Source organism: Dysidea avara, chromosome 4 (assembly GCF_963678975.1).
Source record: "Dysidea avara chromosome 4, odDysAvar1.4, whole genome shotgun sequence".
Taxonomy (NCBI): domain Eukaryota; kingdom Metazoa; phylum Porifera; class Demospongiae; order Dictyoceratida; family Dysideidae; genus Dysidea; species Dysidea avara.
In genome coordinates this window covers 47154530-47177736 of record NC_089275.1, presented here as the reverse complement: position 1 = coordinate 47177736, position 23207 = coordinate 47154530, and the positions used below count along the sequence as shown (strand labels likewise).

At 37.0% G+C, this 23207-nt stretch overlaps 1 protein-coding gene across 6 annotated transcripts; it reads right to left on the bottom strand.

Moving 5' to 3' along the window:
- Positions 1-8429: 8429 nt before the first annotated feature.
- On the bottom strand, positions 8430-20015 carry LOC136252500 (protein NLRC3-like). Of its 6 annotated transcripts, XR_010699590.1 has the most exons (9): positions 19661-20015; positions 15113-15451; positions 13613-15052; positions 13373-13507; positions 11205-11372; positions 9260-9633; positions 9097-9204; positions 8617-8697; positions 8430-8569 (listed from the first exon to the last, which is right to left on the bottom strand). XR_010699590.1 is itself a non-coding variant. In XM_066044949.1 (8 exons), exons 1-7 carry the CDS (start codon positions 19989-19991, stop codon positions 9133-9135), a joined length of 2859 nt encoding a protein of 952 aa, XP_065901021.1. In that variant the 5' UTR covers positions 19992-20015; the 3' UTR covers positions 8430-8697; positions 9097-9132. The 6 variants fall into 6 exon arrangements, 4 of the variants coding, with proteins under 4 accessions (XP_065901021.1, XP_065901020.1, XP_065901019.1 ...); XR_010699589.1 differs by having other exon boundaries at positions 8617-9204; XM_066044949.1 differs by having other exon boundaries at positions 8430-8697.
- Between the last annotated feature and the right edge of the window lie 3192 nt (positions 20016-23207).

Genomic DNA, 23207 nt, shown 5'->3' with positions numbered 1-23207 from the left:
AAAATGCCTTCAGATTCAATCTCAGACAGTCTAATATGTAAAATTTTTCCTGCCAGGTTAAAAATTGCATACACAACCTAAGAATACTCTTAAGATGATTATTCAGTAGGGTATCATGACTCTCAAAAATTCCTACACAGTAAACTATTTGATATCTTCAGAGCCTCAATTTACCCTGTTTCTTAAATTAAGCTTGTTTTCAAAATAGCACACTCAACTTTCAAAATTGTCCTAAAATTTAATCTCAGAAAGTGGAATCTTAAAAAGTTTCTGCCTTTAAATAGCATAATCTCAAAAAGCTTTATCTTAACATAGTCCTTGTTTTGAGAATGGCCCTCATGTAGCTAGCAGCAACACTGATGCATGAAACTCTATAGTACTCTACCAATCATAGAATCTGGCGTCACCCAATCACAGGTTGTAGCTAAACTTGGAAATGCGTAGCTAGCTACTAAATAGACTTTTACCTGGTCACCCTCCAAATTCCTGATCATCCCCCCACCCTCCCCCCCAAAGAGAAATCCTAGAATATACACTGGTGTGAAACATGAGTCATTTGAAATTAGGAAACTGTTTGTTGCAATGCTAAAATATTTCACAAGATGCGTAAAGACCTGTACATCACAATCTGCTATATGGCAGTTTATAATTATTATTGTTCATCCCATGGAAGCATATTTGGCACACAGTTGCTTAATATAGTTTAAGTTTTAATCAAATTATTCTGTTGGCAGTACATAATCATTGAGCCTGGAACTAATAGCTACATTTACATTGATGCATCCATAACATGACCATGTGGTATCAATCACGCTGGTGGTTTCCATACAACTTCCCCCTTACAGTGCCTTGCTTAATATTAATCATTAACGTGCTGAGTGCACATTGATGACAGTCATCCACATAATGTAATGGTATTCACGCTGTAGTATAGTACATTTTGGAAACTTTCCCTTTCTAATCACTGCAGTGACTCTGCATGAGTCAGCATGACTAATAGAATTAATACCCCCACACCTCGATTAAACTTCTCAATCTCCATGGAAATGTCTTAACAAAATAAGGGTAAAATTTCCTTTGCTCTGAAAGGTCTCATGGAGAGAGGCCACTGAACCTGAAGTTCCACAATGACCCAAACATCACTAGGACAGTTGGGCATTTATATACTTCCCCAGATACCCATTGGTTTTACAACTATAGGTGAACCACTTTCTCATGCAGTTGACACCAGGTTACCAGGTCTCTATATGACTGGTACAATGAGTAAAGTTTCTTCTCAATTAAACGACAATTACAGCAAGTTAGCATAATTACAAGGTTGATGCTCTATATAGCTATGCCAGCTACCTCAGATGTGCACATCTCATCCACACACTGCATGGAGCTCATGCATTGTACCATCAAGTGAGCTCAGCACATGACAAGCCTAGCTTTGTACTGTTATCTGCCATAAGTATAACTGGAGACGAGTGTAGGTGAAGCAGTGTCAAAGCTTAAATCCTTACAAAATCCACTGATGTGCTAAATAAGGCTCCACCACAAATTGTCATTAGATCCTGTTTACAATTTGGAAAGAGATCTAGAGTTACGATGGAGACAAGAAGAGCTTTCCTAACAGCAGACACAGCAGTGTACTTCTATGTGTGAAAAGCTAGCCATGCAATCACACTTATAACCTGATGGCTAGCTATACTGATCATGCATAAACTTCAAATGGAATAGCTGTCCTAATTATTCATTATAATTCTTCAGTGCTGAGAATCTGGCTGGATTCAGTAGAATGGAAGCATGGTAAACTGGAATGGTGGAATTGACTGGAATGGTGGAATTGACTGGAATGATGGAATGGGATGGTGGAATGGTGAAATGGAATGGTGGAAAGGAATGGTCATCAGATAAGTTCACCTAGTGGTCACTTCTTTATAGACCACCTCCTAACAAAGACCACCTTTATAAAGACTATTTTACTTTGATGTCTAAATTGCTGCTGTGTTATTGTTTTAGATCTTACTGATTAATTGTGCCCCACATGCCTATAGAAATTTCAGCATGATAATTACAATACAGCAATACCTACATGCAAAAACAGCTTGGCTGTACAAAAGATGTATCCAACTAATTAAGTAACTAATGACTAAAGGAGCTAATATCTAGTAAGGCCAAGAAATGAATGTTAATGCCAGCAACTAAACTATAATATTTGCAAAAATTTGGCTCTTTATGTATCACTGACTGGTGCAATCTTGCTGCATTCCTAATTAATTCCCTGAATCTCTAATTTGGCTAGTAATTTTGCCACCTTTTTTCTCCTCTACAATGACACACCAAATTACTAGCCAATTAGAGTTAAAGGGAATCAATTACTGTAGGAATTCAGCAAGACTGCAGGAGTCAAAGGACCAATGTTAAATAGATTTTTGTAAATTGAAAAGGCAGCTAAATTACTAGCCAGTTAGAGTTTCCGAGAATTATTTATTAGGAATGCAGCAAGACTGCACCAGTCAATGATAAAGGACCAATGTTATTTAAATTATAGTTTACTTTCTAGTATCAACACTCATGCATCTTGGCCATACTAGATATTAGGTCCTTTAGTCTCCAGTTTTGTGGAATATGTATAGGCACATCTTTTTGTACATCCAAGCTGTTTTTGCATGTATTGATCATAAATCAGATCATGCTGACATTTCTAAGCATGTGGCACACAATTAATCAATAAGACCAAACAGTCTAAAACAACAATAACTATTGAGACCCTATTTTGGAAAAGCCATCCTTTTGCACATTGGTCACTTAAAGCTCAATTGAGGCATCGAGTGTTTATCCATCTTGTGTCATAATTTTAGCTTGTAATCTTGAAGCAGTCCAGATATATGGCCAATTCACTGTCTAATAACATTACAAACTACATACGTAAGTAATGCATTGGGCATGAGTTCCGGTAGTGATTAAGTGGAACAAATGGTATAAACACTTCAATTTCTACCATTAAAGAGAGATTTCTAACAGTTGAGTCAAGCATTCTTGGTACTTTTCTGCAATTAAATGGCATGTATCATTGTCTAAAGACTTAGGATAGCTAACCATTTCAGCACATGAACAAATTACCAAATTTTGTATATTAATTGATCTCTCACGCATGTGAAATTACTACATGCTGTGATATAATCATCCTTATATATCTCTAGCTAAAGGAAACTGTGGGTATGAAATTTTACAGTAAGAACATTTAATAGTTGCTTTACCCAAATGTGCAAAAATACTTTTAAAAATTCTGAAATTTTCAATTACAAGTTTTGCCATGTGTGGAAAAGGATGGTTTTCCAAAATATGGTCACAATTTAGACATTAAAGTAAAACAGTCTTTATAAAGAGGTAGTCTTTGCTAGTAGATGGTCTTTACAGGAATTGCTCTGTTCAACACCAGTATGACAAAGACTAGACAAAATGGTGGCAGCTGTTAAAAATACAGTGCTCCTTGTATTCCATACAGTGTTATAGGGACATTACAGAGCAGTTTCAAAGTGAAGTCAGTACTATATTATATCACGTGTACTGATGGCAGAAAGTGAATATAACAATCTGAGCAAATATAATTTAAAAGTGCTTGTACTAGTTGCACAGAGAATGAGACTACTGTATCTGCTATTGATTGCTGCATTACTGAGTAGATCTATTTTTGCATGCCAGACTGCAATTTACTATAAGATCCAGCTGTACATGTTGGCCGATTTCTTTGACATTATGCAGATTCCTTGTGCTTCATCATTTCATGCTATTCAACACCACTACATATGCCCACCATGGCCAGTAAATATATTTTATCTACAAGAGCAGGTGTGCTGTGTAAATATGGTGATGTCAGTATTCTACAATACAAGCTAAGTTATGTGACGAGTTCAAAGACAGCAGCCTTATACTTGCTGGAGATGGATGGTCTGGGTCTAGTCCAAAGTAATGCTCTTGTGGAGAAAAAAGTTTTGCAGTCCTTCGAAAGTTTGAGTTCAGATAAGATTATCACTAGTCATCATGTTGCCGGACATTGTGAAGAGGCCGACTAGGTCATGCTGGAACTCTGCACCCAGAATGGTATGGTGGCATGTTCTGTTTACTCCCACACACCCGAGTTCCATAAAATAATATTATGTCTATGAATGTTATATACTTCTCAGACCTTTTTACACCCAATACCCCCAGTACAGGCTAAATAGAGGAATAACAGAGAATTGCGGGGTGATTTACTTGCCCCCAATAGTGGGATTAAGACTCCAAGTTTTAAATTGAGTGGATACAAGTTCATGTGCAGGCCACAGCCTATGCAAACTTGTACAAGTGATGCAAATCAGTGTAGAACCAAGGGCAGCCTCAATTGGTAATTACTGTTGTAATGTGGCTATTAGTTGTCAAGATGCTCCGTCTTTCAGCAACATCACCTGTCAAAATGTTGCATCTTTTGGGAAGTACACCCTATATTAATGGTTGTGTTGTCAAACTGCATTAGTTAAAAGTATGAGAGCATAATATAAGTAGCTAAGAGATAGCTGTAGGCTGTAGTTTTTGTCCATTAGCAATAGTGAAATGCATCTAGCGGTTGGCTTCACTTCAATAGTCAATGGTTAATCAGTATATATAATTATTATGAGTATGCTATGACACAGTATTGCAATATGCAGGTTATTAAAAAATGGTAACAAGTTCTGAGATAATTGTGATTATCTAATTCCAATAAAATATCAGCAAACTAAAACGACCTGGTTGATTGTCAATTATTGAGTATTACATACTGTAGGGAAGATTCTTATGATGTATTCATAGCCACTTACATTTTTTACTGTATTCATAATAACCACCTACAGTACATTCACTGCTTTATGGTTAACTGTTATCTCCTTAGCAACCGGCAATTACAAGTGCAGTTATTTCAGTAAACTTGACAATCATACCCATATATGGTATGCTAGTGTAGTGAATATCACAATATACTTTTAATCCATGGACTCATGAAAAATAATCATGGTTACTCCTATATAATTCAAAGCCTAAAGGGATTACTATCATCAATGATGCTTATAGTGTGCCAGCCATAATGCATTTACAGTACCTGGAGAAAGTAGATTTAAACACATATTACAATACCAAAAATTTATACCGTTTGGCTGAACAAAATAATGCTTTTAGTTGTACTGTTACAAATCAGTGGCATAATAGCTACAAATTGCAGTGTCCTAGTTGATTATATAGACCGTACCTTTCTGCGTGCAATGTGTTGGTTGTGCCAAAATGTTAAGCAATTCATATAATTATATTGACAACCAAGTGTTGGCTCAATGTTAGAATGATGAATGCATTGGTTATACCTGCTATTACGTAGCTATATGTATTGGTTGGCAGCTGTATTTCTCTAGTCATGAATGTGGTGAAAACCTCAGTAAAAATATATGTGTATACATTACTTGCAAATGTTAAAACGATTTTCTGCAAGCTGGAAACCATACAGGAAATGCCCAGATATATTTCCTACATGCTGACACAAATAGAAAATTTAACTTTTCGTGAAGTACCTCAGAAAGAATTGAATGAATACTTTTCTGGTTTTACAATGCTTTACCGTATGAAAATGTGTGAATATAAAATTATCACGACAAAAAAGCTAGCTATAGTGTCATAGCCATTACGGGACAGATAAAAGAAATGTACTTATGATAGTTTGTACAAATTCATCATGATTTTGGATATTACAGTGAAAAAAAAACTGTACATCATGTGTACTGTCTGTAGAAACAATAATCCATGAATAATGAGATGGTGAAGCCAAAAAGTTTATACATTTAGTTAAGTAAACAAAGCCGCATGAAGAATGTGTATTAAACTATAAAGTATAAGCTGTTTCCCATAATATAATATGGGGTTTACACTAAAGTATAAGGTAGTTAGTATAATGTTAGATTATTGTATAGTTTAAACCATTAGATATACCATCTTATATGCCTCTTATTCACAGTGTCAGATAATAAAAGCCCATACATTTATTTATATACAGCGTGCCCTGTTGAAATACTCTCATAGAACATACATTTAGACAAAATACTCTAATAGAACAGTCATTATACTGTTCAGATAACCACGTGTTCAGATAGCAGAGGTTCAGATAACTGAGGGAGCACTGTATTGCTACACCAATCGCAACAACTATACAACATCAATCATATCATACCTTCTAGCTCAAATTGTTTTTATGGATGTAACGTAAATCTCAAACCCCCTTATGTGCTAAATAATTAACACAAGCTTGTGTAGCAGGAAAAACATATTGTAATAGTTATATTACATACGGCTTGCTGATATATTACCCAAAAGCCTAAGAGCAAAACCCAACACAGTTGTGGTATTTTGTAGTTAAACGGGTCAGTGGAAAAGACTGAGGACATGTGCCATTTTTTAGATTTTCCATTTTCTAACTGGTTTGTTCATGTGAATCATGCTGTCACTAAGAAAACAACAAAATTTAAAAGTCTCAAACTGATTTTAAGCATATATTACAATGGGAGTATCCATTCACTGGACTGGACTACTGGACTGGATTACTGGACTGGACTACTGGACTCACATAAAATTTGCTCAAATACAGTTTTTCAACCACAAACACCTTTTTCAACCACTAAAAGTGATTTCATAGAGTAGTACACCACACTTGAAGCTAGGGCTCTCCTCTCCATGTTGCATAAAACTGAGGCACATACAGTTAACTGTAGTCTATCTTTTCTTAAATTAGGCGTTACAGCACAAATGCTGAAGGTCTGTAAGATACCTGGTCCTACAGCCTGTTGAAAGGTGCTATATAGCTTTGGAGGTCTATAACTTTGGTTTGAACCCTGTTACACTCACTGTATTTTTTGCAAATATGTGTAACCTTACCTCCTGTTTGAAAGTGTGTGCATTGGGAGGCAATTCTTTAACACTGCGTATTCGCTGCTATTTACAAACATTATAACCAAAGAGCCGGCAAAAAGCTAGAGTGAATGCACAGACTATACAGGCAGTTTCTATATCATAATAGCATAACACGTATATGGTGGCTATTTTACAAAAGAAGGCTAAATTAGATAAGACGGCAGTGTTAACAGTGCTCCTAGTGCTTGAAACATTGCTAGCAGTAGGCAAATTACGATAAAGAACTGCACCAAGGGTTTTAGTGTAGTTTCTGTGATCAATGTACAAGTTTTATGGTGAATGGTGTCAGTTTCTAAGACACTTATTTTAGTTAAATCTGGTGATAGAAGACAAGAAAACAAAAAAAAAATTGAGTCCAGTAGTCCAGTCACACAGTACATGCTTGTAAGCTTGAGATATTGCAATTAATTTTTACTGATGCTCAGCAAAATAGAAAAATTTCGAGCAAAATATTGAGCAAAAATAGGTAACAAATAAAAGAATTGCTGGAAAGAAAAATTGGTGAAAAAAAAAGCAGAATAAGCTCATCCCTAATGCTTTGCCCATATAATTATCAACTATAATATAATTGAAACTTCAAACCTAGCAACTACATATACATATAGCCTAACCTGTAAGCCCAAACCCACAATTTAACACTCCATGTTGTTCAACATAATGAGTCAAAGTGTATCGTGTCTTAAACTAGTAATTAGACATCAAAGCCATGTGCAAATCACACATCTATGACATTATATATGCAAGTTAAACCTAGAGTAGTGCCTTCTGTGCCCACGCTAATGTACAGATATATAACAGCAACGATGTTGAGGTACAATTACAATGTCTATAAGGATTGATAAAGATAATGCATGTGCTAGTTGAGAATCAGCTCCACTCGGTTATGTTTTTGTCATAATAATACTCCTTCAAGTATGTATATTCATTTTTCAAAAAAAAATTCCCAGGATTTGCCACCATACCAGTCCATCAGCAAACACCCAAATGTCCTTATCTCACATAGTAGCATTGGGGTTGTCATGCAACTTCAAGACATCAGGCTCTTGAACACTCTGTGAGACTTGGACAGTCTTCCTGTGAATTACTAATCCTGACACAGGCCTCGAATTCCCGAGTCACATGCATATACAGACATAAATACTACATGCACTGTGCCTTTAGTGTGTGCATGTGCATGCATGCTTTACCATGCATATAACAAAATGTTGTAGTAGATGTGTGTGTGTACATGGTTAAGTTTAGATACAGTGTAATTAGCTATCATAAGTGTTGAATGATAAGATCATGGTAAATATCTTGCTGTACTGCACGTGGCCATCGGTGGTTCTCCTTTGCCCATGATTAGATCATACCAACACTGACATGCATTGCATTATTATTGTTCACGTGGTCCAGTTACTTGTACTATAGTATTGGCATAGTATAAAGAATGTGTTAAAAAGATAATACAAAATGTTCTATAGCTAAATATCTCGAGCTTTGACAGAATATAAAACTTAATTAATTTGTTGTGCACTTTCATACATAACAATTATACCGATTACTAACAATTGTGCAAAGGTTAAATATCACAGATCTGGTGGTTACTTCAAAAGTTAACAGCATTTCCTTCAGATATCTATAACAGTAAGAGAAAAATGTGTAAATTGCTGAGCAATAACCCACCATGTTCGCAATTATTGTGATGTAGGTAAGTGTTGGTTCCTCAGTACCTGCAGTAGTTACAAGTAGAGCTGGTGTGTACATCTGTAGTATTATTCCAACCATTTCAGATTGCTTTTCACAAGCCATCTCATAGAGTTAAAGAGTTGGTAGACAATTAACAGCACATAAAAATGAATAAGAAAGACCAAAATAGGACCTCACAAAGCCCACCGAAGGGTTGAAGTTACTAATAAGAACATTTCTCCTTCACAGAGACTTTTGTTTTGATTTCTTTTTGTCAAATCCATCCACAAGCATGGTAAGGCTCTATGCAGATTACTACCAGTCAGTACAGGCTTGTACAAACCAGGCCAGAATATCGCTGAGCAAGGATGGGGAAAGCAGGCGTATAGGTAGTGCATGACTGTAACTATACTGGCGAACTTGGCAGGTATTTAATGGTCACATTTAGTATTGCTGATAAACACAATAGCAGTTTACCTGATCCAGGAGAGTGTGATCAGTCATGAATATTTGTTACTTTGGAATTTCCCACCCATCGTCATCACTGCAGCACTCGTTCAGTAGATTCACACTTGTGAGGTTACTCTAACATCATGACAATATTATAGCTATGTATTATGTGCTGTATCAGCATGTATACCTCTTGCCTAGTTTCCAGAATATTCATCAACTTTTGTACTACAATGTCTGGTTTATAAACACCATCTATTCCCACTTCTTCACACACTCCATTATCTACTGCAGATTTTAATATCAGACGAGCTCCTTCCACAGTGATGATATTACTCCTCACACTTAAAACTGTAATACTTGAGTTGATAGATAACCCTCTTGCTAGTTCTTTTGCTCCAGCAACAGTAATACCACACTCATATAAATCCAGGTTCCTAACCCTGCTCTTACCAAGAGCTCCTGCAATGATACTGATGCCATGATCACCAAAATTGTTCCTCCCCATCATAAGCTCTTGTAGTACAGTATTCACTTGTAGTAGTTCACCAATACACCAGGCACCTGTATGGACAGCAGAAAATAACATGTCTACAATACATGTCTATTTACATATTTATTTATTATTATTATTATTATTATTATTATTAGTACTTTACAGTGACCAGCACTGAAGTTCTGACAGCAACATGTGCTGCAGCCTTTGGATTACCTAACCTAACAAGAACTGGAGACTTTATTAAGACTTTACAGCACAAGTGCTGGTCTGCAGAGCTTGGTGGTCCTGCAGCCTGTTTAAAGATATTAAGTACACTATGCTTGAAAAGCTGATTACAGGAGAAAAAGTCCATGACTGGACAACCTTGAAGCTGCAGCCATGCATTGATTATTTATGCTCAAATGCTTACAGGTGTTTTCTCTGTGCCAATTTCATGTGGGACAAGTTTCACACTTCAGTAACAATAGTCTAATTTATAGTACAGGGGTCCATTACCTTTCTGTTACTCTAGAAATGTTTAATGTAAAATATTTGTGGACACACAAACTAAAATATGCATATATACTATTATGCAAAAGAGCAATGGGAGAAGATTTCAAACATTGAATACAATCAGGAAAACACCATGTACCACTGAAGGTTTCTCCCACACTATTTGAAGGTCATTGATATCACCCACCCTAATCCATTTTGTATGTACCACCCTGCAAAGCTACAGTTCAACTACTATCTTAGGTTTTCGTACATATTGCAATAAATTGCTGCACTTAGTTAGTCTGTGTCATGTGATCATGAATGTTGATTTTGATTTATGATTGGGTGACACCAGATCCTATGGTTGGTAAAGCTTGATACATCAGTGTTGTAATGATGACGATGATGTAATATCTAGGACAACTATGTGCACCTTATGTACACAATCATTCCATAGTAATGCACTATGTATGATGAAAAAAACTTTGAATAAGACAATTACATGATCCCACAAAGCACTAGCAAACTTAAAAGATCTTAATGGGTCTTCCAAGAAATAAATTAAAACTTCGGGCTATTTGAGAGTGAAAATTAGGGTATTTTTCATGGGTAAAGGGCCATTCTCCAGCAAGAAAATTTATTAAATCAGGCTTTCTGGGATTTAATCTGAGGGTATTTTTGCTGGATGCTCATGATAATTTTGCTTAAGTTTTTTTTTTAAACTTGTACTTTCTGGGATTGAATTTAAGGATGATGTCAAGATTTGATCATCCTTTTAGAAAACAAGAAACTGGGTAAACTTAGGCCGCACTGTGATATTGAATAGCCATCAGTACTTAGGAGCTTTTGAAAGTCATTCTTTTACCCTAGGAATTTTTTTTAAAAATCAATACTGAATCTGAGAGTATTTTAAGGTTGTCTTCGTAATTTTGAGCCTGAAACAGTGTTATATATTCAACACTCTGTGACTGAATCTGAGGAAATTTTTGATAGTTTTATGTACCATTTTAAAAGCAACTACACAGGTAGTAGTCACTCACAACTGCGGAATTTTGGTGGGGGTGAGTTCCCCCCTAACAGCCCTAGAATAAAAACTGGACCTCCCAAAAATGTGTAGATGTTAGGCAAAGTACTTCCACCAATGTTACAATTATTATAGCACCTTTCGCTGATAATCCACAGTCCGTCATATACAGTTTAGTAAGTGTGCTATTTTGCAGGAGTCCCTTCATTAGCTGTAATATCCCATCATTGCTAATAGAATTGCCAACCATGCTAAGGATTGTTAAGGTAGAATTGTTCTTCAGAAATTCACCAATACGACTGGCACCTGTAGTCAGCAATATAGCAAACAACCATAATTGTGTGGTAATCATCTGCTTACCCTAGAAAGCATAAGGACTGACCTCAACAATTTAAATGTCTCCAATATACAGTAAAAGTCTTATTACCTTTTGTATAAACACAGAACAGACTGGGATACAGACTGGCTTGTACAAGACTAAAACTTGGATTTTCCAGTATATAGCTTACAGTATAGCATCCGAAAACAATATGAATGGTCTTGCAGAAGTCTTTGAATGTGATTGTAAGTGTGCTCAAGCCAATATATGTAAGCCTTCTGCTTAAAACTAGCCTTTGTAATTGATATGAGTGATAAGTAAAGCTGCATTGGTGCTGTAAACAAGGTTAAAATCATCCAATATAATAACAACACAATACGAATTCTATATTGTAGCAGACAGCCTTAATTTGCCAGACAATGAACTAAAACGTGGTATGACCTCGAAGCCTGCCCGTAGACCTCGAAGTCAAATATCATACCTTGAAGGAACTGGGTATACATTCATTTGAGAAGTCATATGACTATTACATAACAGCACAGTCTCTTGTGGCAGCACCAGTCTCTTATGACTGCGTCGCAGCTTTCAAGCTATCCATTGTATTAAACCCAAAGTACCTGTAAGTTTATTTCTGTTTATTATTATTATTATTATTATTATTTTGTTATTAGTGTATATCGGATCAGTTATTGGTATCAGCTAATTCTGTTGCTTAATATCGGTTATCGGAATAATTGGCTAATTTGGATATCGGTGCAACACTACTATGCAGTGCAACCATTGATGCAGCTGAATGGCTATGTCACAAACTGGATATATTGATACCACTGACATATCATATTAGCAGTTCTATAGTAGCTATCCAACAATTGGCAACAAAATACCAGGTGTTGTAACAAAATATAATTTCACTGCCATAAATATTACAATAACATGTCATGCCACGATGGTGAAAAAGTGAATCGCATGCAGTGACTCTCAGAAAATAGACCAGTTACAAGTGCTTTATAAGGAGCAATAGATTCCTCTACCAGTATAGCATAGTAGCTGTAAAGAGGAGCCTATAGTCTGTAGTACTTGTGGTGAGTTATGGTCCAAGCCACATTTACTGCCTGTACTTTTGTACGCATAGGATTTGTGATTGTCATTCACCATCAAGAACACCACTAACCAATGCAAAATGATTGTTTTTCATTCCATAAAATTAGTATAGCATGCATATGCTCTATTATGATTGACTTTGACAAAACCTGGCTTCAATGCACAAATCTTTGCTGCAATTTTGTAATCATTGTGTAGTATCTACAGCTATGCTAATGAGATTAATGCCAATTATTCTTCTGTTCATTAGCTATCACTGTGGTAGCAGTGTATGAGTTTCTAATGCCCAAATTATGCCACATTTTGTGCAGATAATATTACAGGTGGTAGTAGTTGGCAGGAGAGGTCAATAGGTTTCTTGTCCATAGGAGTATACCAAAATGGAGTAAGAAGATAAGGGAAAGCCAGAAGTTCAATTTGGACTATTTGGACTCTCAAATTATTCCAAAATGGGACTAGACAGCTCTCTTCTCAGCTCACTAAACACCATTCCAACAAAGCCATGAAAACTAAAATTAATGGTACTAAACATCCACTTGAAAAGCTACTATGGAAACCAGACCATAAAAAAGATAGAGATAGTCCGTTCATCCAGCAATCCATTTCTGGAAAGCATAATTGCACGTTTGACTTAGTGTGAAAGCCATTAACATTAACAACAATGAAGTACAGTTCTAGTGATAAAAAGTAGTGAAACAAGATAATATGAATGATGGTATCTATTACACATAGCTATGCATGTGGCTACTTTGTCATTGAGCAGATGGTTTAGTAACTTGCCAATGCATAGTCACATACATAATATAGCTGTTGCTGTTTCACTTCACTGGAACCCTACTTTATTTCAAAATTAGCTGTACTATATGTAGTCCTGTATAGTGTATACCTTTCACTGATAGTCCACACTTATGTACTCTCAGTTCTAACAAGTTGGTGTGCTGACATCCCTCTACTATCAACGATATCCCATCATCACTAATAGGATTATTACCAATGTTTAACACTCTTAATGAGGCACTGCCTGTAATGACAAAATGATAGACATCACAAACACATGCACAACTCAGTGAGGTGATGTCAATTAACCAACAAACAATTATATCAACAATTTAATAGTGGGACTAACTTTTCATCACTATCTTCATCACATGTCCCACTCCAACCACAGTGAGATTATTATCATAAAGAATTAATTCCTGTAGTACATGGTTACTGGTGTTATTACTTGAGTAAACCTTTCCTAACATCTCTGCTCCATTGTTACCAATATAGCACAGTCCAATGTCTAACTTTAGTACTGGATAACATGATAATACATAGGAGACACAGAGACAGTCAAATGGCTGCAAGGTATTGTGATGCAAACTCAATACAAAAGGAAAGGTTGACTGACATTGACTAGTTAGCTGACACTCAAAAACACATTTTGCTGCAACAACAGTTCTTCTACTATCATCTTGTAAAACTTTGTAAACAAATTGTGATGTTGTGGGAGACAACACCAACCTTGTTAGACCACACAAGAAAATAAAAACATTAGGGTAGTCATCAAAGTGTTCACTCAGCATATGCTGCTGTTTTTGATCTGATAATGTTGACAGGTAAAGTGCACACAGAAACTCTTGAATTGTTAGATGTACAAAATTGTATGTGATAGTGTCTATAGGTAACTGGTGAGTGTGTGTAGCTTTCAACAGACCATATCCATCCCAGTCAGTTGTCACTTCTATGCCACACTGGTTCAGGTCCTCCATTGTGAATATAATTTTTGGGTCCTTCATTGTGCTCCAGTCTCCTTCTCTGTTGCTGTACCAATCAAAAAAGCTAAAATACACTAACCTGCTCAATGTAAATACTGTTCTAACAACCCCTTTGGGGATACCCTTTAATGTTCTGTACAGTATACACTCATTAGGCATTGGCTTTTGTACTCTTGAAGTCTGTTCGCTCCCCTTTTCAATGTGTCTCTGTAGGATCATGACAATGAACAACTGATACAACTCAGTTAGAGTTGATGGAAGCTTTTTCTTGTTTACCTGAAATATATCTACAATTATGACCAAGTTTATGGGAATATAACAAAGGCTATGAATTTGTGGATAGTCATTGAGCTGCATGAAAAATTCTCTGACACTTTCAGTTTCACTATCTGCAAATGAATGCTTCACAAATTCTTCAATTTCATGGCTACCAAAGCCAACAATTTCAACTCTTCGATCAGCTTTCACCTTTTCACATGCATGAGGTCTTGATGTGATCAAAATTGTGGCTTGCTCCAGTAGTGTACATGTTTTGACTACACACACTAAGAACTTGTCCTTCTCTTGACGCTTCACACCAATTTCATCAAGTCCTTCAAGAATTACCAAACATCTTGCACCGGCTGACTTATTCACCTGTTCATATGCCTCCTCTCCACCAATGTATTCCACCATGACTTGTTCAACTGATCTTTCTTGCACTGCTCTCAATGGAATCAACAAGACAACATCAAAGTCCTCTGCTAAAAATCCATCCCTGGCCCATTTCACACAGATCTCATTGGCAAGGGTTGTCTTACCAATGCCTACACAACTCATATATTATACTATACATCACCATACTACTAATTCTTTGTAATACTCACCTGGGGCTCCCATTAATAGTATCATTCGAGGAATAGGCTTGTTTTGGTAATGGAAAATGTCCTTTAGGTCACTAAGTGGCTTCTTCTTCTTCAGAATCTTGTCTACATCACCTTGCAATGTCAGTTTAGTGATCTCATTCAATTTTTCATCTCTTATAGTGACATCTTCCTTCTCCACAAGGGCCAACCTTACATACTGGGTCACACGATGCATTGGCCAGTCAGTTTTGGATGTGGGTGGTTGCCTGAGGTATCTGTATTGTAACCTTGTGACATCTACTGAGCTAGACTTTGCAGTAGCAGGACCACTTGTATACCATGTAGTAGCTGAATGGAGACCTGCAATGTAGACATTCTTGCATAAATTCTATACACCGCATGTATAGTTTGAATGTTAGGATGTTAGGCTCCCAAAATTATAGAAATTTCATATAGACATTGCATAAATATGGCACAACATTGCATATCAAGTTGGCAGTTTAGGAAATATTTGTCATTAAGATGATATTAGAACAGAGCTCTTTCTCTTGATTTTCAATGGGAAAGGATGTGAGGAAAGTTTTGTTATGTAGTTAATGACAATCTGCAAAAGTAACTATAAGGCTTGTGCACCCAATACAAAATTGTATGCACTTTTACAAGTATTTTTAAAAAATTGGAATTTATAACTAGAGTAGGGACCATAGCACATCGATAAAAAGTACTGAAACAAGCTGGAGTAGTGCACGATATTAAATCATAGTAAAACAATAAGAAGTGTTATATCCCCACCGTGCTCAATAGCTATAAATTCCAAATTTTTTGAAATACTTGTTTGTTACTTTTTTTGTAAATAATATTATTATGATTGGTGACGCATATATAGCTACTGCATTTGAAATGGCGCCGCGTGCCCCAGCTATATATCATCTGAAAAGTGAAGTATCCATTACGCTTTGTTGTCAGCTATGTTCAACCCATTACACAGCAGTACGAATTAAGAGCTGTTCGAAAAACATCTCTGCAACCCATGCATACCGAAAGAAAGGGTTGGTGCCACGCACCCCAGTTAGGCCCCTATTTGGTGATTATTAGTTTCTCATCCAGCCTTTCTAATTATTATGATGCGGGCGGGAGGGTATTACCATTATGCCATTATTTTATAATATTAACACACTGATGTACAGACCTTGTCCAAATTGTCTTTCTTTCTTACTACAAACATTTCCTTCACTACTTTTCGTGATCGCCAACTGTTTTTCAATAGTCAACTGAAAGCCTGCTTTGATGAAGTTGATAAAACACGATTGCAACTGGCACTGCAGCAATTTGCTAAGGAAACAACAGTTCTCCTGGCGATATTTAGCGCATTGTAGCGTTCATCAACAAACAATTACTACAGTTTGGTATCACGTGTTCTTCTGAGCATGTACATGCAGAGTAAATAATGGCTTACCATGCGGTAGCTTAAAAAGGATGCGGGCGGTAGATGAGAAACTAATAATCACCAAATAGGGGCCTTATATAAATTATTGTCTGAAAAGTGAAGTATCCATTACGTTTTGTTGTTGGCTATGTTCAACCCGCTACACAGCAGTACGAATCAAAAACTGTTTTAAAAACACCTCTGCAATCGAAGTATAGCCACTATGAAAAATACGGACAATTTTCATTACAAAGTGAAGCCCGGCATCACGTGCTACCACCATATCGACTTGCTGTCAGCAAAGATGAATGGCACGCGAAGGAGGACACTGGTAAGTCCACGAAGAATGCATTGTACATACTGCGGTATCCCAAAAGGCACCTGTCGGGCTGAAGCGACGTTGAACAACGAAAAATCAAGCCCGTAGCCTTAGCCGTTATCGCGAGTTACGCTTGTCTGAAGCATAGATAGTATAGGCGCATAAGCGCCTATCCATGTCTGAAGCATAGTCTGAAGGCATCAGTCAGGCAGTCAGTAGAAAATTCTGTTGAATAAAAAATTTTTTAAATTCTGTAGCAACTTGTTGAAGGCGTTTCGGGTCGATCTGAAAGCTTGTTTGGGCTTAGTTTTACCTATACTAACCAATACTGCTTCATCGTCGTCTGGGAAAATTGAGGCTGTTTTTTGGGCCATGCTATTTTGTGGGCCATGCCTACTCCTTTGTGGTCCCTACTATACACTACTATTGTAGTATGTGATACTACTTTGTAGCATACAAATGCTCAAGTAAGCTACCTATTATAGCAGTATGACAATGAACAGTTTCATCATTTCATGTTTATGAAATCTAAGGAATACTGCATGTTTCTTGTTACTGGATCATGTATATGCAGCTAAACAATCACTTTATGCACATTATAACTCTTCGTGGATGTGAGCTGATCACTCCAATTCTAAAGTAATAATAATATTGCTAGTCATTGGATGGCCACATCCTTCACAACCATAACCATAATTAGGCTGAAATACATACGCATTCACAGACAGCCTTATAAACTCTTTTACTTGAAAATAATTATATGTATCAGAAACCATAGTAGTTATAAGCAGCTATGTATAGTGCCGGTGTCTAGTTATCTCAGCCCATAGTTTCCTTCAGTGGTGGAGGAAGCGTTTGATGTGAGGGGGGCTGACCAGAGTATAGAATCTCTAGCAGCAGGGGGTCTGGGGGCACAGCCCCCCAGAAGCTGTAGCCATTACAGTTTTCATAATGTCTCAGAGTTCCCCAGAATTAAATAGTGTATAGCCAGAAATTATCTAGATGAAACTGAATTTTGCAAGTAATGGTAGTTTGGTGAAAATATAATCGTGAAATGCTTTAGGTTTATACATATAGCTACGTATTACCTTGCCAAAATCATTTTCTAGACTTTTGTGAACAAGTAAGTTCATGAATTTTAAATGTATTTGACACAGTTCCAAGAAAGTTTCATCTCTGGAAAATTTTTAGCTAATTGTGATTTGTATGCTTCTGGCATTTTTTAATAGTGTCTACATAACAATTAACCAAACCTTTTGCCCTAAACATAGATTGACAATTGACAGCCTAAATTAAACATACTCAATCCCAAAACTAGGCTGAAATATCAGCTAAACATTTTTGTAATTGTCTAGTTGAGCTCCAGGCCAAATTGCATTTGGCAAAATAAAATTTTGCAAATTCAAGCTCACTGTTTAGCTATAAAGATGCTTATGTGGGGAACTACAAGTAATTGGCATGTTAAAACTTTGGCGAGTTTGTAGTAAATTGCCTAATTCACCGAAGTATTTTCCTGCTAAAGTATCCCTCTATACAGTAGGTCATGCATGTATGAAATATGGTTGAAGTTTGAAACTTGCATGCTAGCCACCTGGATGAGCCTGGTATTTACATTTCTCTTGGAGCTTACCCTCTCAACTGCTTAGTAAGAGCAAAAGTATATACCCTTAGTAAGAGCAATATTATTATTATTATTATTATTATTAGTATAAAGCATAACTATACAACATCAAGGTTATTGTGATCATGCTATTCGCCAAAGTTTACCCCCGCCAAAGTTTCCCTCTATACCATATTTGTTGGGGATAGTTACTTTTGTGACATGAGAAAGTCTTGACTATCATTTGTTTACATCTTTGGTCTTCAAATGTATATATAGATGAAATCCATTTTAACACCAAAATCCTGTCCAGCAATAGGGACCACATGTACGTAATGCATACAATAAAACTAAAATATTCATGATGATTCACACTCACAGTGTATGAACAAACCCCACATAGATTTTTATCCCCATAGGAGTTCAGAAGATTTTTCTTTAAGTTTTTTTTAAAGATGAAGTTAAACACATGATGTACAAGGGTGGATCTAGGGTTTGGCAAGGGGTGCACCAGGGTAGTATCATAGGTATATGGAGCAGGTGTCTGGGCAATGCAGCCCCCAGAAGCTATAAGATATTTTATGTTTCAGGATTAAATTTTTTGATGTTTAGTGGTGTTATGCACAATATATATCTGAATCACAATTGTACTGCTTTCTAAGTGGATTACATTGAATAGGGAAAAGTGACCGTCATGCTGGATATATAGATATAATTGTTACAGAACTAAAGAATGGCACAAGACCTCATGCATTTATATCCTTATAGCAGTGCCCATGTATGGGATAGTGCTGCAGATGCCACTCTTTTTCATACTCAGAGGATTCTTAATAGAGTTAGCTATGTGATGACCATTCTATATAAGAGTATTTAACTGACTGCTCTATTAGAGTGTTTCAATATTTATTTTGGGTGAGAGGGGAGCTGGTTCCCCCTCGCTTGGATCCACCACTGATGTTATTTTGTGCCAGTGTTCTCAGTATTAGTAAAAATCAGTTTAGCGGTGCCTAAATGGTCTAGGTACTCTAATATCTATGCTCTAACAGTAACTATATGGAATGTAATTAAAAACCCAATGATTAAAGAGCCGGATGTGGCCGGCTACTCGATGATGAGTGTGGCAACATCCGTGTAGCTATGTATATATACACTTTTATTCGGTCAGGTGTAGCTAAGCTGGTATAGCATGCGGTTAGCCAGCTATAGTTTTCGTAGGCTACTTACATTTCTGTAGTCGCTCTGCTATGAAGGTTTGTCTTCTGTTGTTCCTCAAAATGGTACAAAACTTATCTACAGCGTCTGGTCCAGCGGTGGTTAGTTGTTCACAAATAATCCGGTTCTTGTCTCTTCTACTCGTGTTTGTCAGTTGTAATCGCTGCGCAGCACTCGGACCTATTAGACGGTCCTGAATTAGCTCGTCAATCACGTCGTCAGCATCCAAGTGTTTAACAATAAAGTCACGGTTTTCAGTTAATATTTGTTCCTGTACAATCAAGTTGTTCTCTATCATATCAGACATTGTTCCTAAAAGGCTAAATGAAGTGATTGACCGCATGACTATAATACTTCCTCTCAATCAGACTTGCTCAACCACAAAATTACGCAATACCGGAAACAAAAATAAGATGACGTGATGATGGTAATACTCGAGGGATCCGCAACTTCCTTTGAAATCTCGTACAGCCCTCTTTGAAGTTGAAATCAAGCCCGTACCCAAGGGGGGGGGGGGGGGGGGGGGGTTCGAGGGGGTTCGACCTTTTAAACTGGAAATTTTATTTTTACTGTAAAACGAACTTTTCAACTGTAATCTGTGTTCTAGCATTCATTACACGCCTTCCATGCATGGCTTCTACCAGCTGAACCGCATGTGGCTTCCAGGGTATTAACCATAGCGCTTCGAGGTTATCTGTGTACATATAGAAAGCACTTTAATGATACATGAATACAGACAGTGGTTTTCTCCCTATCGCTAAGGCTTCTATTGTTCTACTTATAGTATCTTAATAAGGCCATTCATCGAGCTATTCATCACCATACTGCACTGTGAGTTACTATTATTATTTCAATTAATTCCAATCGTAACTGATTTGTTGAAATATTTTCCAATAAGAGCCCGGAATGAACACCAGTTGCAGTTTGATCTCTCAAGTATAGCTCAGTGGGCGAAAAAGTGGTTCTTGCGTCTCAATCCAATTAAATGTGATAGCATAGTGATTTCCAACAAGCGTTCCCCAATTTTACCTTCATAGCTACCATCTAGATTCTTCTGTTATTCTACACCATCCTGTAATTCGATACCTAGGCATTATAGTTGACACAAAGCTGAACTGGAATGAACACTGTAAATATGTTTCAGCTAAAGCTACTAAAGCACTCAATTTTCTTCACCACTGCCTGTTCAATGCTCCTTCATCCATTAAATCTACTGCTTACAAATGCATTGTCCGCCCCGTTATGGAATATGCCAGTCCAGTTTGGCATCCTCATACTGCTAAAAACATCAATGCTCTGGAATCTGTTCAGCGTAGAGCTGCCCGTTGGGCTTCCAATAGCAGGTGGATTCCTTCATCTCACTGTTGGAGTAAGTCTTCTGACGAATGCATCCAAGCATTAAAGTGGCCTACCATTCAACAGCGTCACAACTACTTTACTATTTGTTGCATTCATGATAGTCTCTACCACAGGAATTCCTTACCATCTAGTGAACATTTTCAGTTGTCCCAAGCTCCCACAAGGTGTCACCCTCTATCTCTCCGGCCTGTGACATCGTCTATCAATTCGTTTCGTTACTCTTTCTTTGTGAACAGCCCATTTCTGTGGAATACCATACCCCATACCATCCTGCGAATTAAACAGCCACCCTTGTTCCGTTTAGCCCTCCGTCATTTTCTTTTTTGAATCTTCTGTATACTTAATGTTCTTGTTTTGTTAGTATTTATTTTTGTTCTTGTAGTAGTTTTGTTTTACAGGTGTATTTGCTTATGTCATTGTTTTTGTAATTTCTGGTGTGTATGTGCTTTTTGTGGGAAGTACGCCTACAGGCTTGTCCTTTTGTACAACCCGGTCTTTTGACAAATTTAGATAATAATAATAATACCAGACTAGATGGACACTGCGACTGATAGACTGTTAACTATAACAACAAATAAGCCTGACTTGTTACATCCAATGATATGAATTCTAAAGTGTCAAGTGTGTAAGTTTGTCAGTTGTTTTAATATTAACCTTATTATGGTTATCATCCATGTTTTGACAATGGTGAAATGTAAGGTGAGCTTATAGCTGAAATGACCCTGAGCAGTCTTAGAAATGATGGAGTGTGCATGCACTACAACCATATTTTAATCTCTTGTTTGCATTAGTGTGTGATGGGCCCATGTTGAGAGGTCTTTGTGTCACCACAATGAAGTTTATTTAACCAGTGCATGCATTTCTGCATTTAAGCAATTTGAGGCTATTCTCAGGACATTGAATATTAAACCTTTCTCAGCATCTGGGGGCTGCATCCCCAGACCCCCACATCTGGGATCGCCTACCGCTTCAATTTAGAACCCCCCCTTTTGAAATTCCTGCGTACGGGCCTGATTTTGAAATCTGAAATCTCTGAATATTGTTGTAAAGTTCCGTATATTGTCTGTATACTTCCACAACGTCATGTATGTTACATCAGCTCTTAGTGACGAAAATATAAACTAAAAAAAAAGAATTCCGCACATTTCCGTATACTACGTATTACGTGATGCTTCTATTCTGTCTGACCACCATCGGTTCGGACACGATTTTTCTTTAAACCTACAAAGAATATTTCTGCTCTTGCTATGCCTTTGGAGAGGCCTAGGCCATAAACTCTTGTATGCAAAATTTCAGACCTGCAGCTTTCTTCGTCTGGCTGCAGGAGCTGCAAAAGTTACGTGTCCGAATGTTCTCAATTCTCAGACAAAAATATGTATTATTGATCGAGTGGCACTGCTCGTAATGTTTGAAGCTGATTAAGTCTCTCTGAGCTTGATATGAAAGAGCAACTCTTATACTCTCCAAATATATGCAGATATTTGGCTTAGTCCTTATTGAATTACAAAGCTCCAAAGTCACCTCTGTCGTGCAATCTTAAATTCGGCCACATGTGAAGCTCGTGCAAATTAAATAGTTACCTATATCGAATTCAAAACTATTTTTATGAACATTGAGAGCATCAGCTACCGTTCAATAGTAAATAGATACATGCACAATGACCGCACCTTGATTTTTTCCCGAATGGCTACATTGCATTTAGGCTTCTCTGACAGTAGTAGCCTAGCTACTGTACCCAGCACACATACACACAATCCAAATCCACTTAAATGGGTTTTTTACTATCCCCTGTCTTAAAAATGTCAAAACTTTCCCTCCAAATGTCCAGTACATTAGCCAGATCGAAGCACTCTAATAGAACAGTCACCTATTGTACAATTGGAGTAGTCAAAAATCTGAGGGCCACGCCCAGGCATATTCACTTCAATGAGACTATTAATATGTGAATTTCATTGACTTTGCACGCTTAAACACTGATTACCTGTGAAAATACATTGACTGATCGTTATATTAGAGTAATTGACTGCTCTGTTAGAGTATATCGATCTGGCTAATGTCCTGGACATTTTGGAGAGAAACTTTAGACATTTTTAAGACAGGGGATAGTAAAAACTTCATTTAAGTGGATTTGGATTGTGTATATGTGTGCTGGATGCAGTAACTAGGCTGCTTTTTATTTATTTATTTTTTATTAAGGCTT

Coding starts and splice junctions, on each gene's coding strand:
- LOC136252500 (XM_066044947.1), bottom strand. CDS start 19,991: ATGCGGTCAATCACTTCATTTAGCCTTTTAGGAACAATGTCTGATATG. Junction 15,053..15,112: donor ACTATTAATGGGAGCCCCAG/GTGAGTATTACA, acceptor TGAGTTGTGTAG/GCATTGGTAAGACAACCCTT. Junction 13,508..13,612: donor GATGAAGATAGTGATGAAAA/GTTAGTCCCACT, acceptor TTGTCATTACAG/GCAGTGCCTCATTAAGAGTG.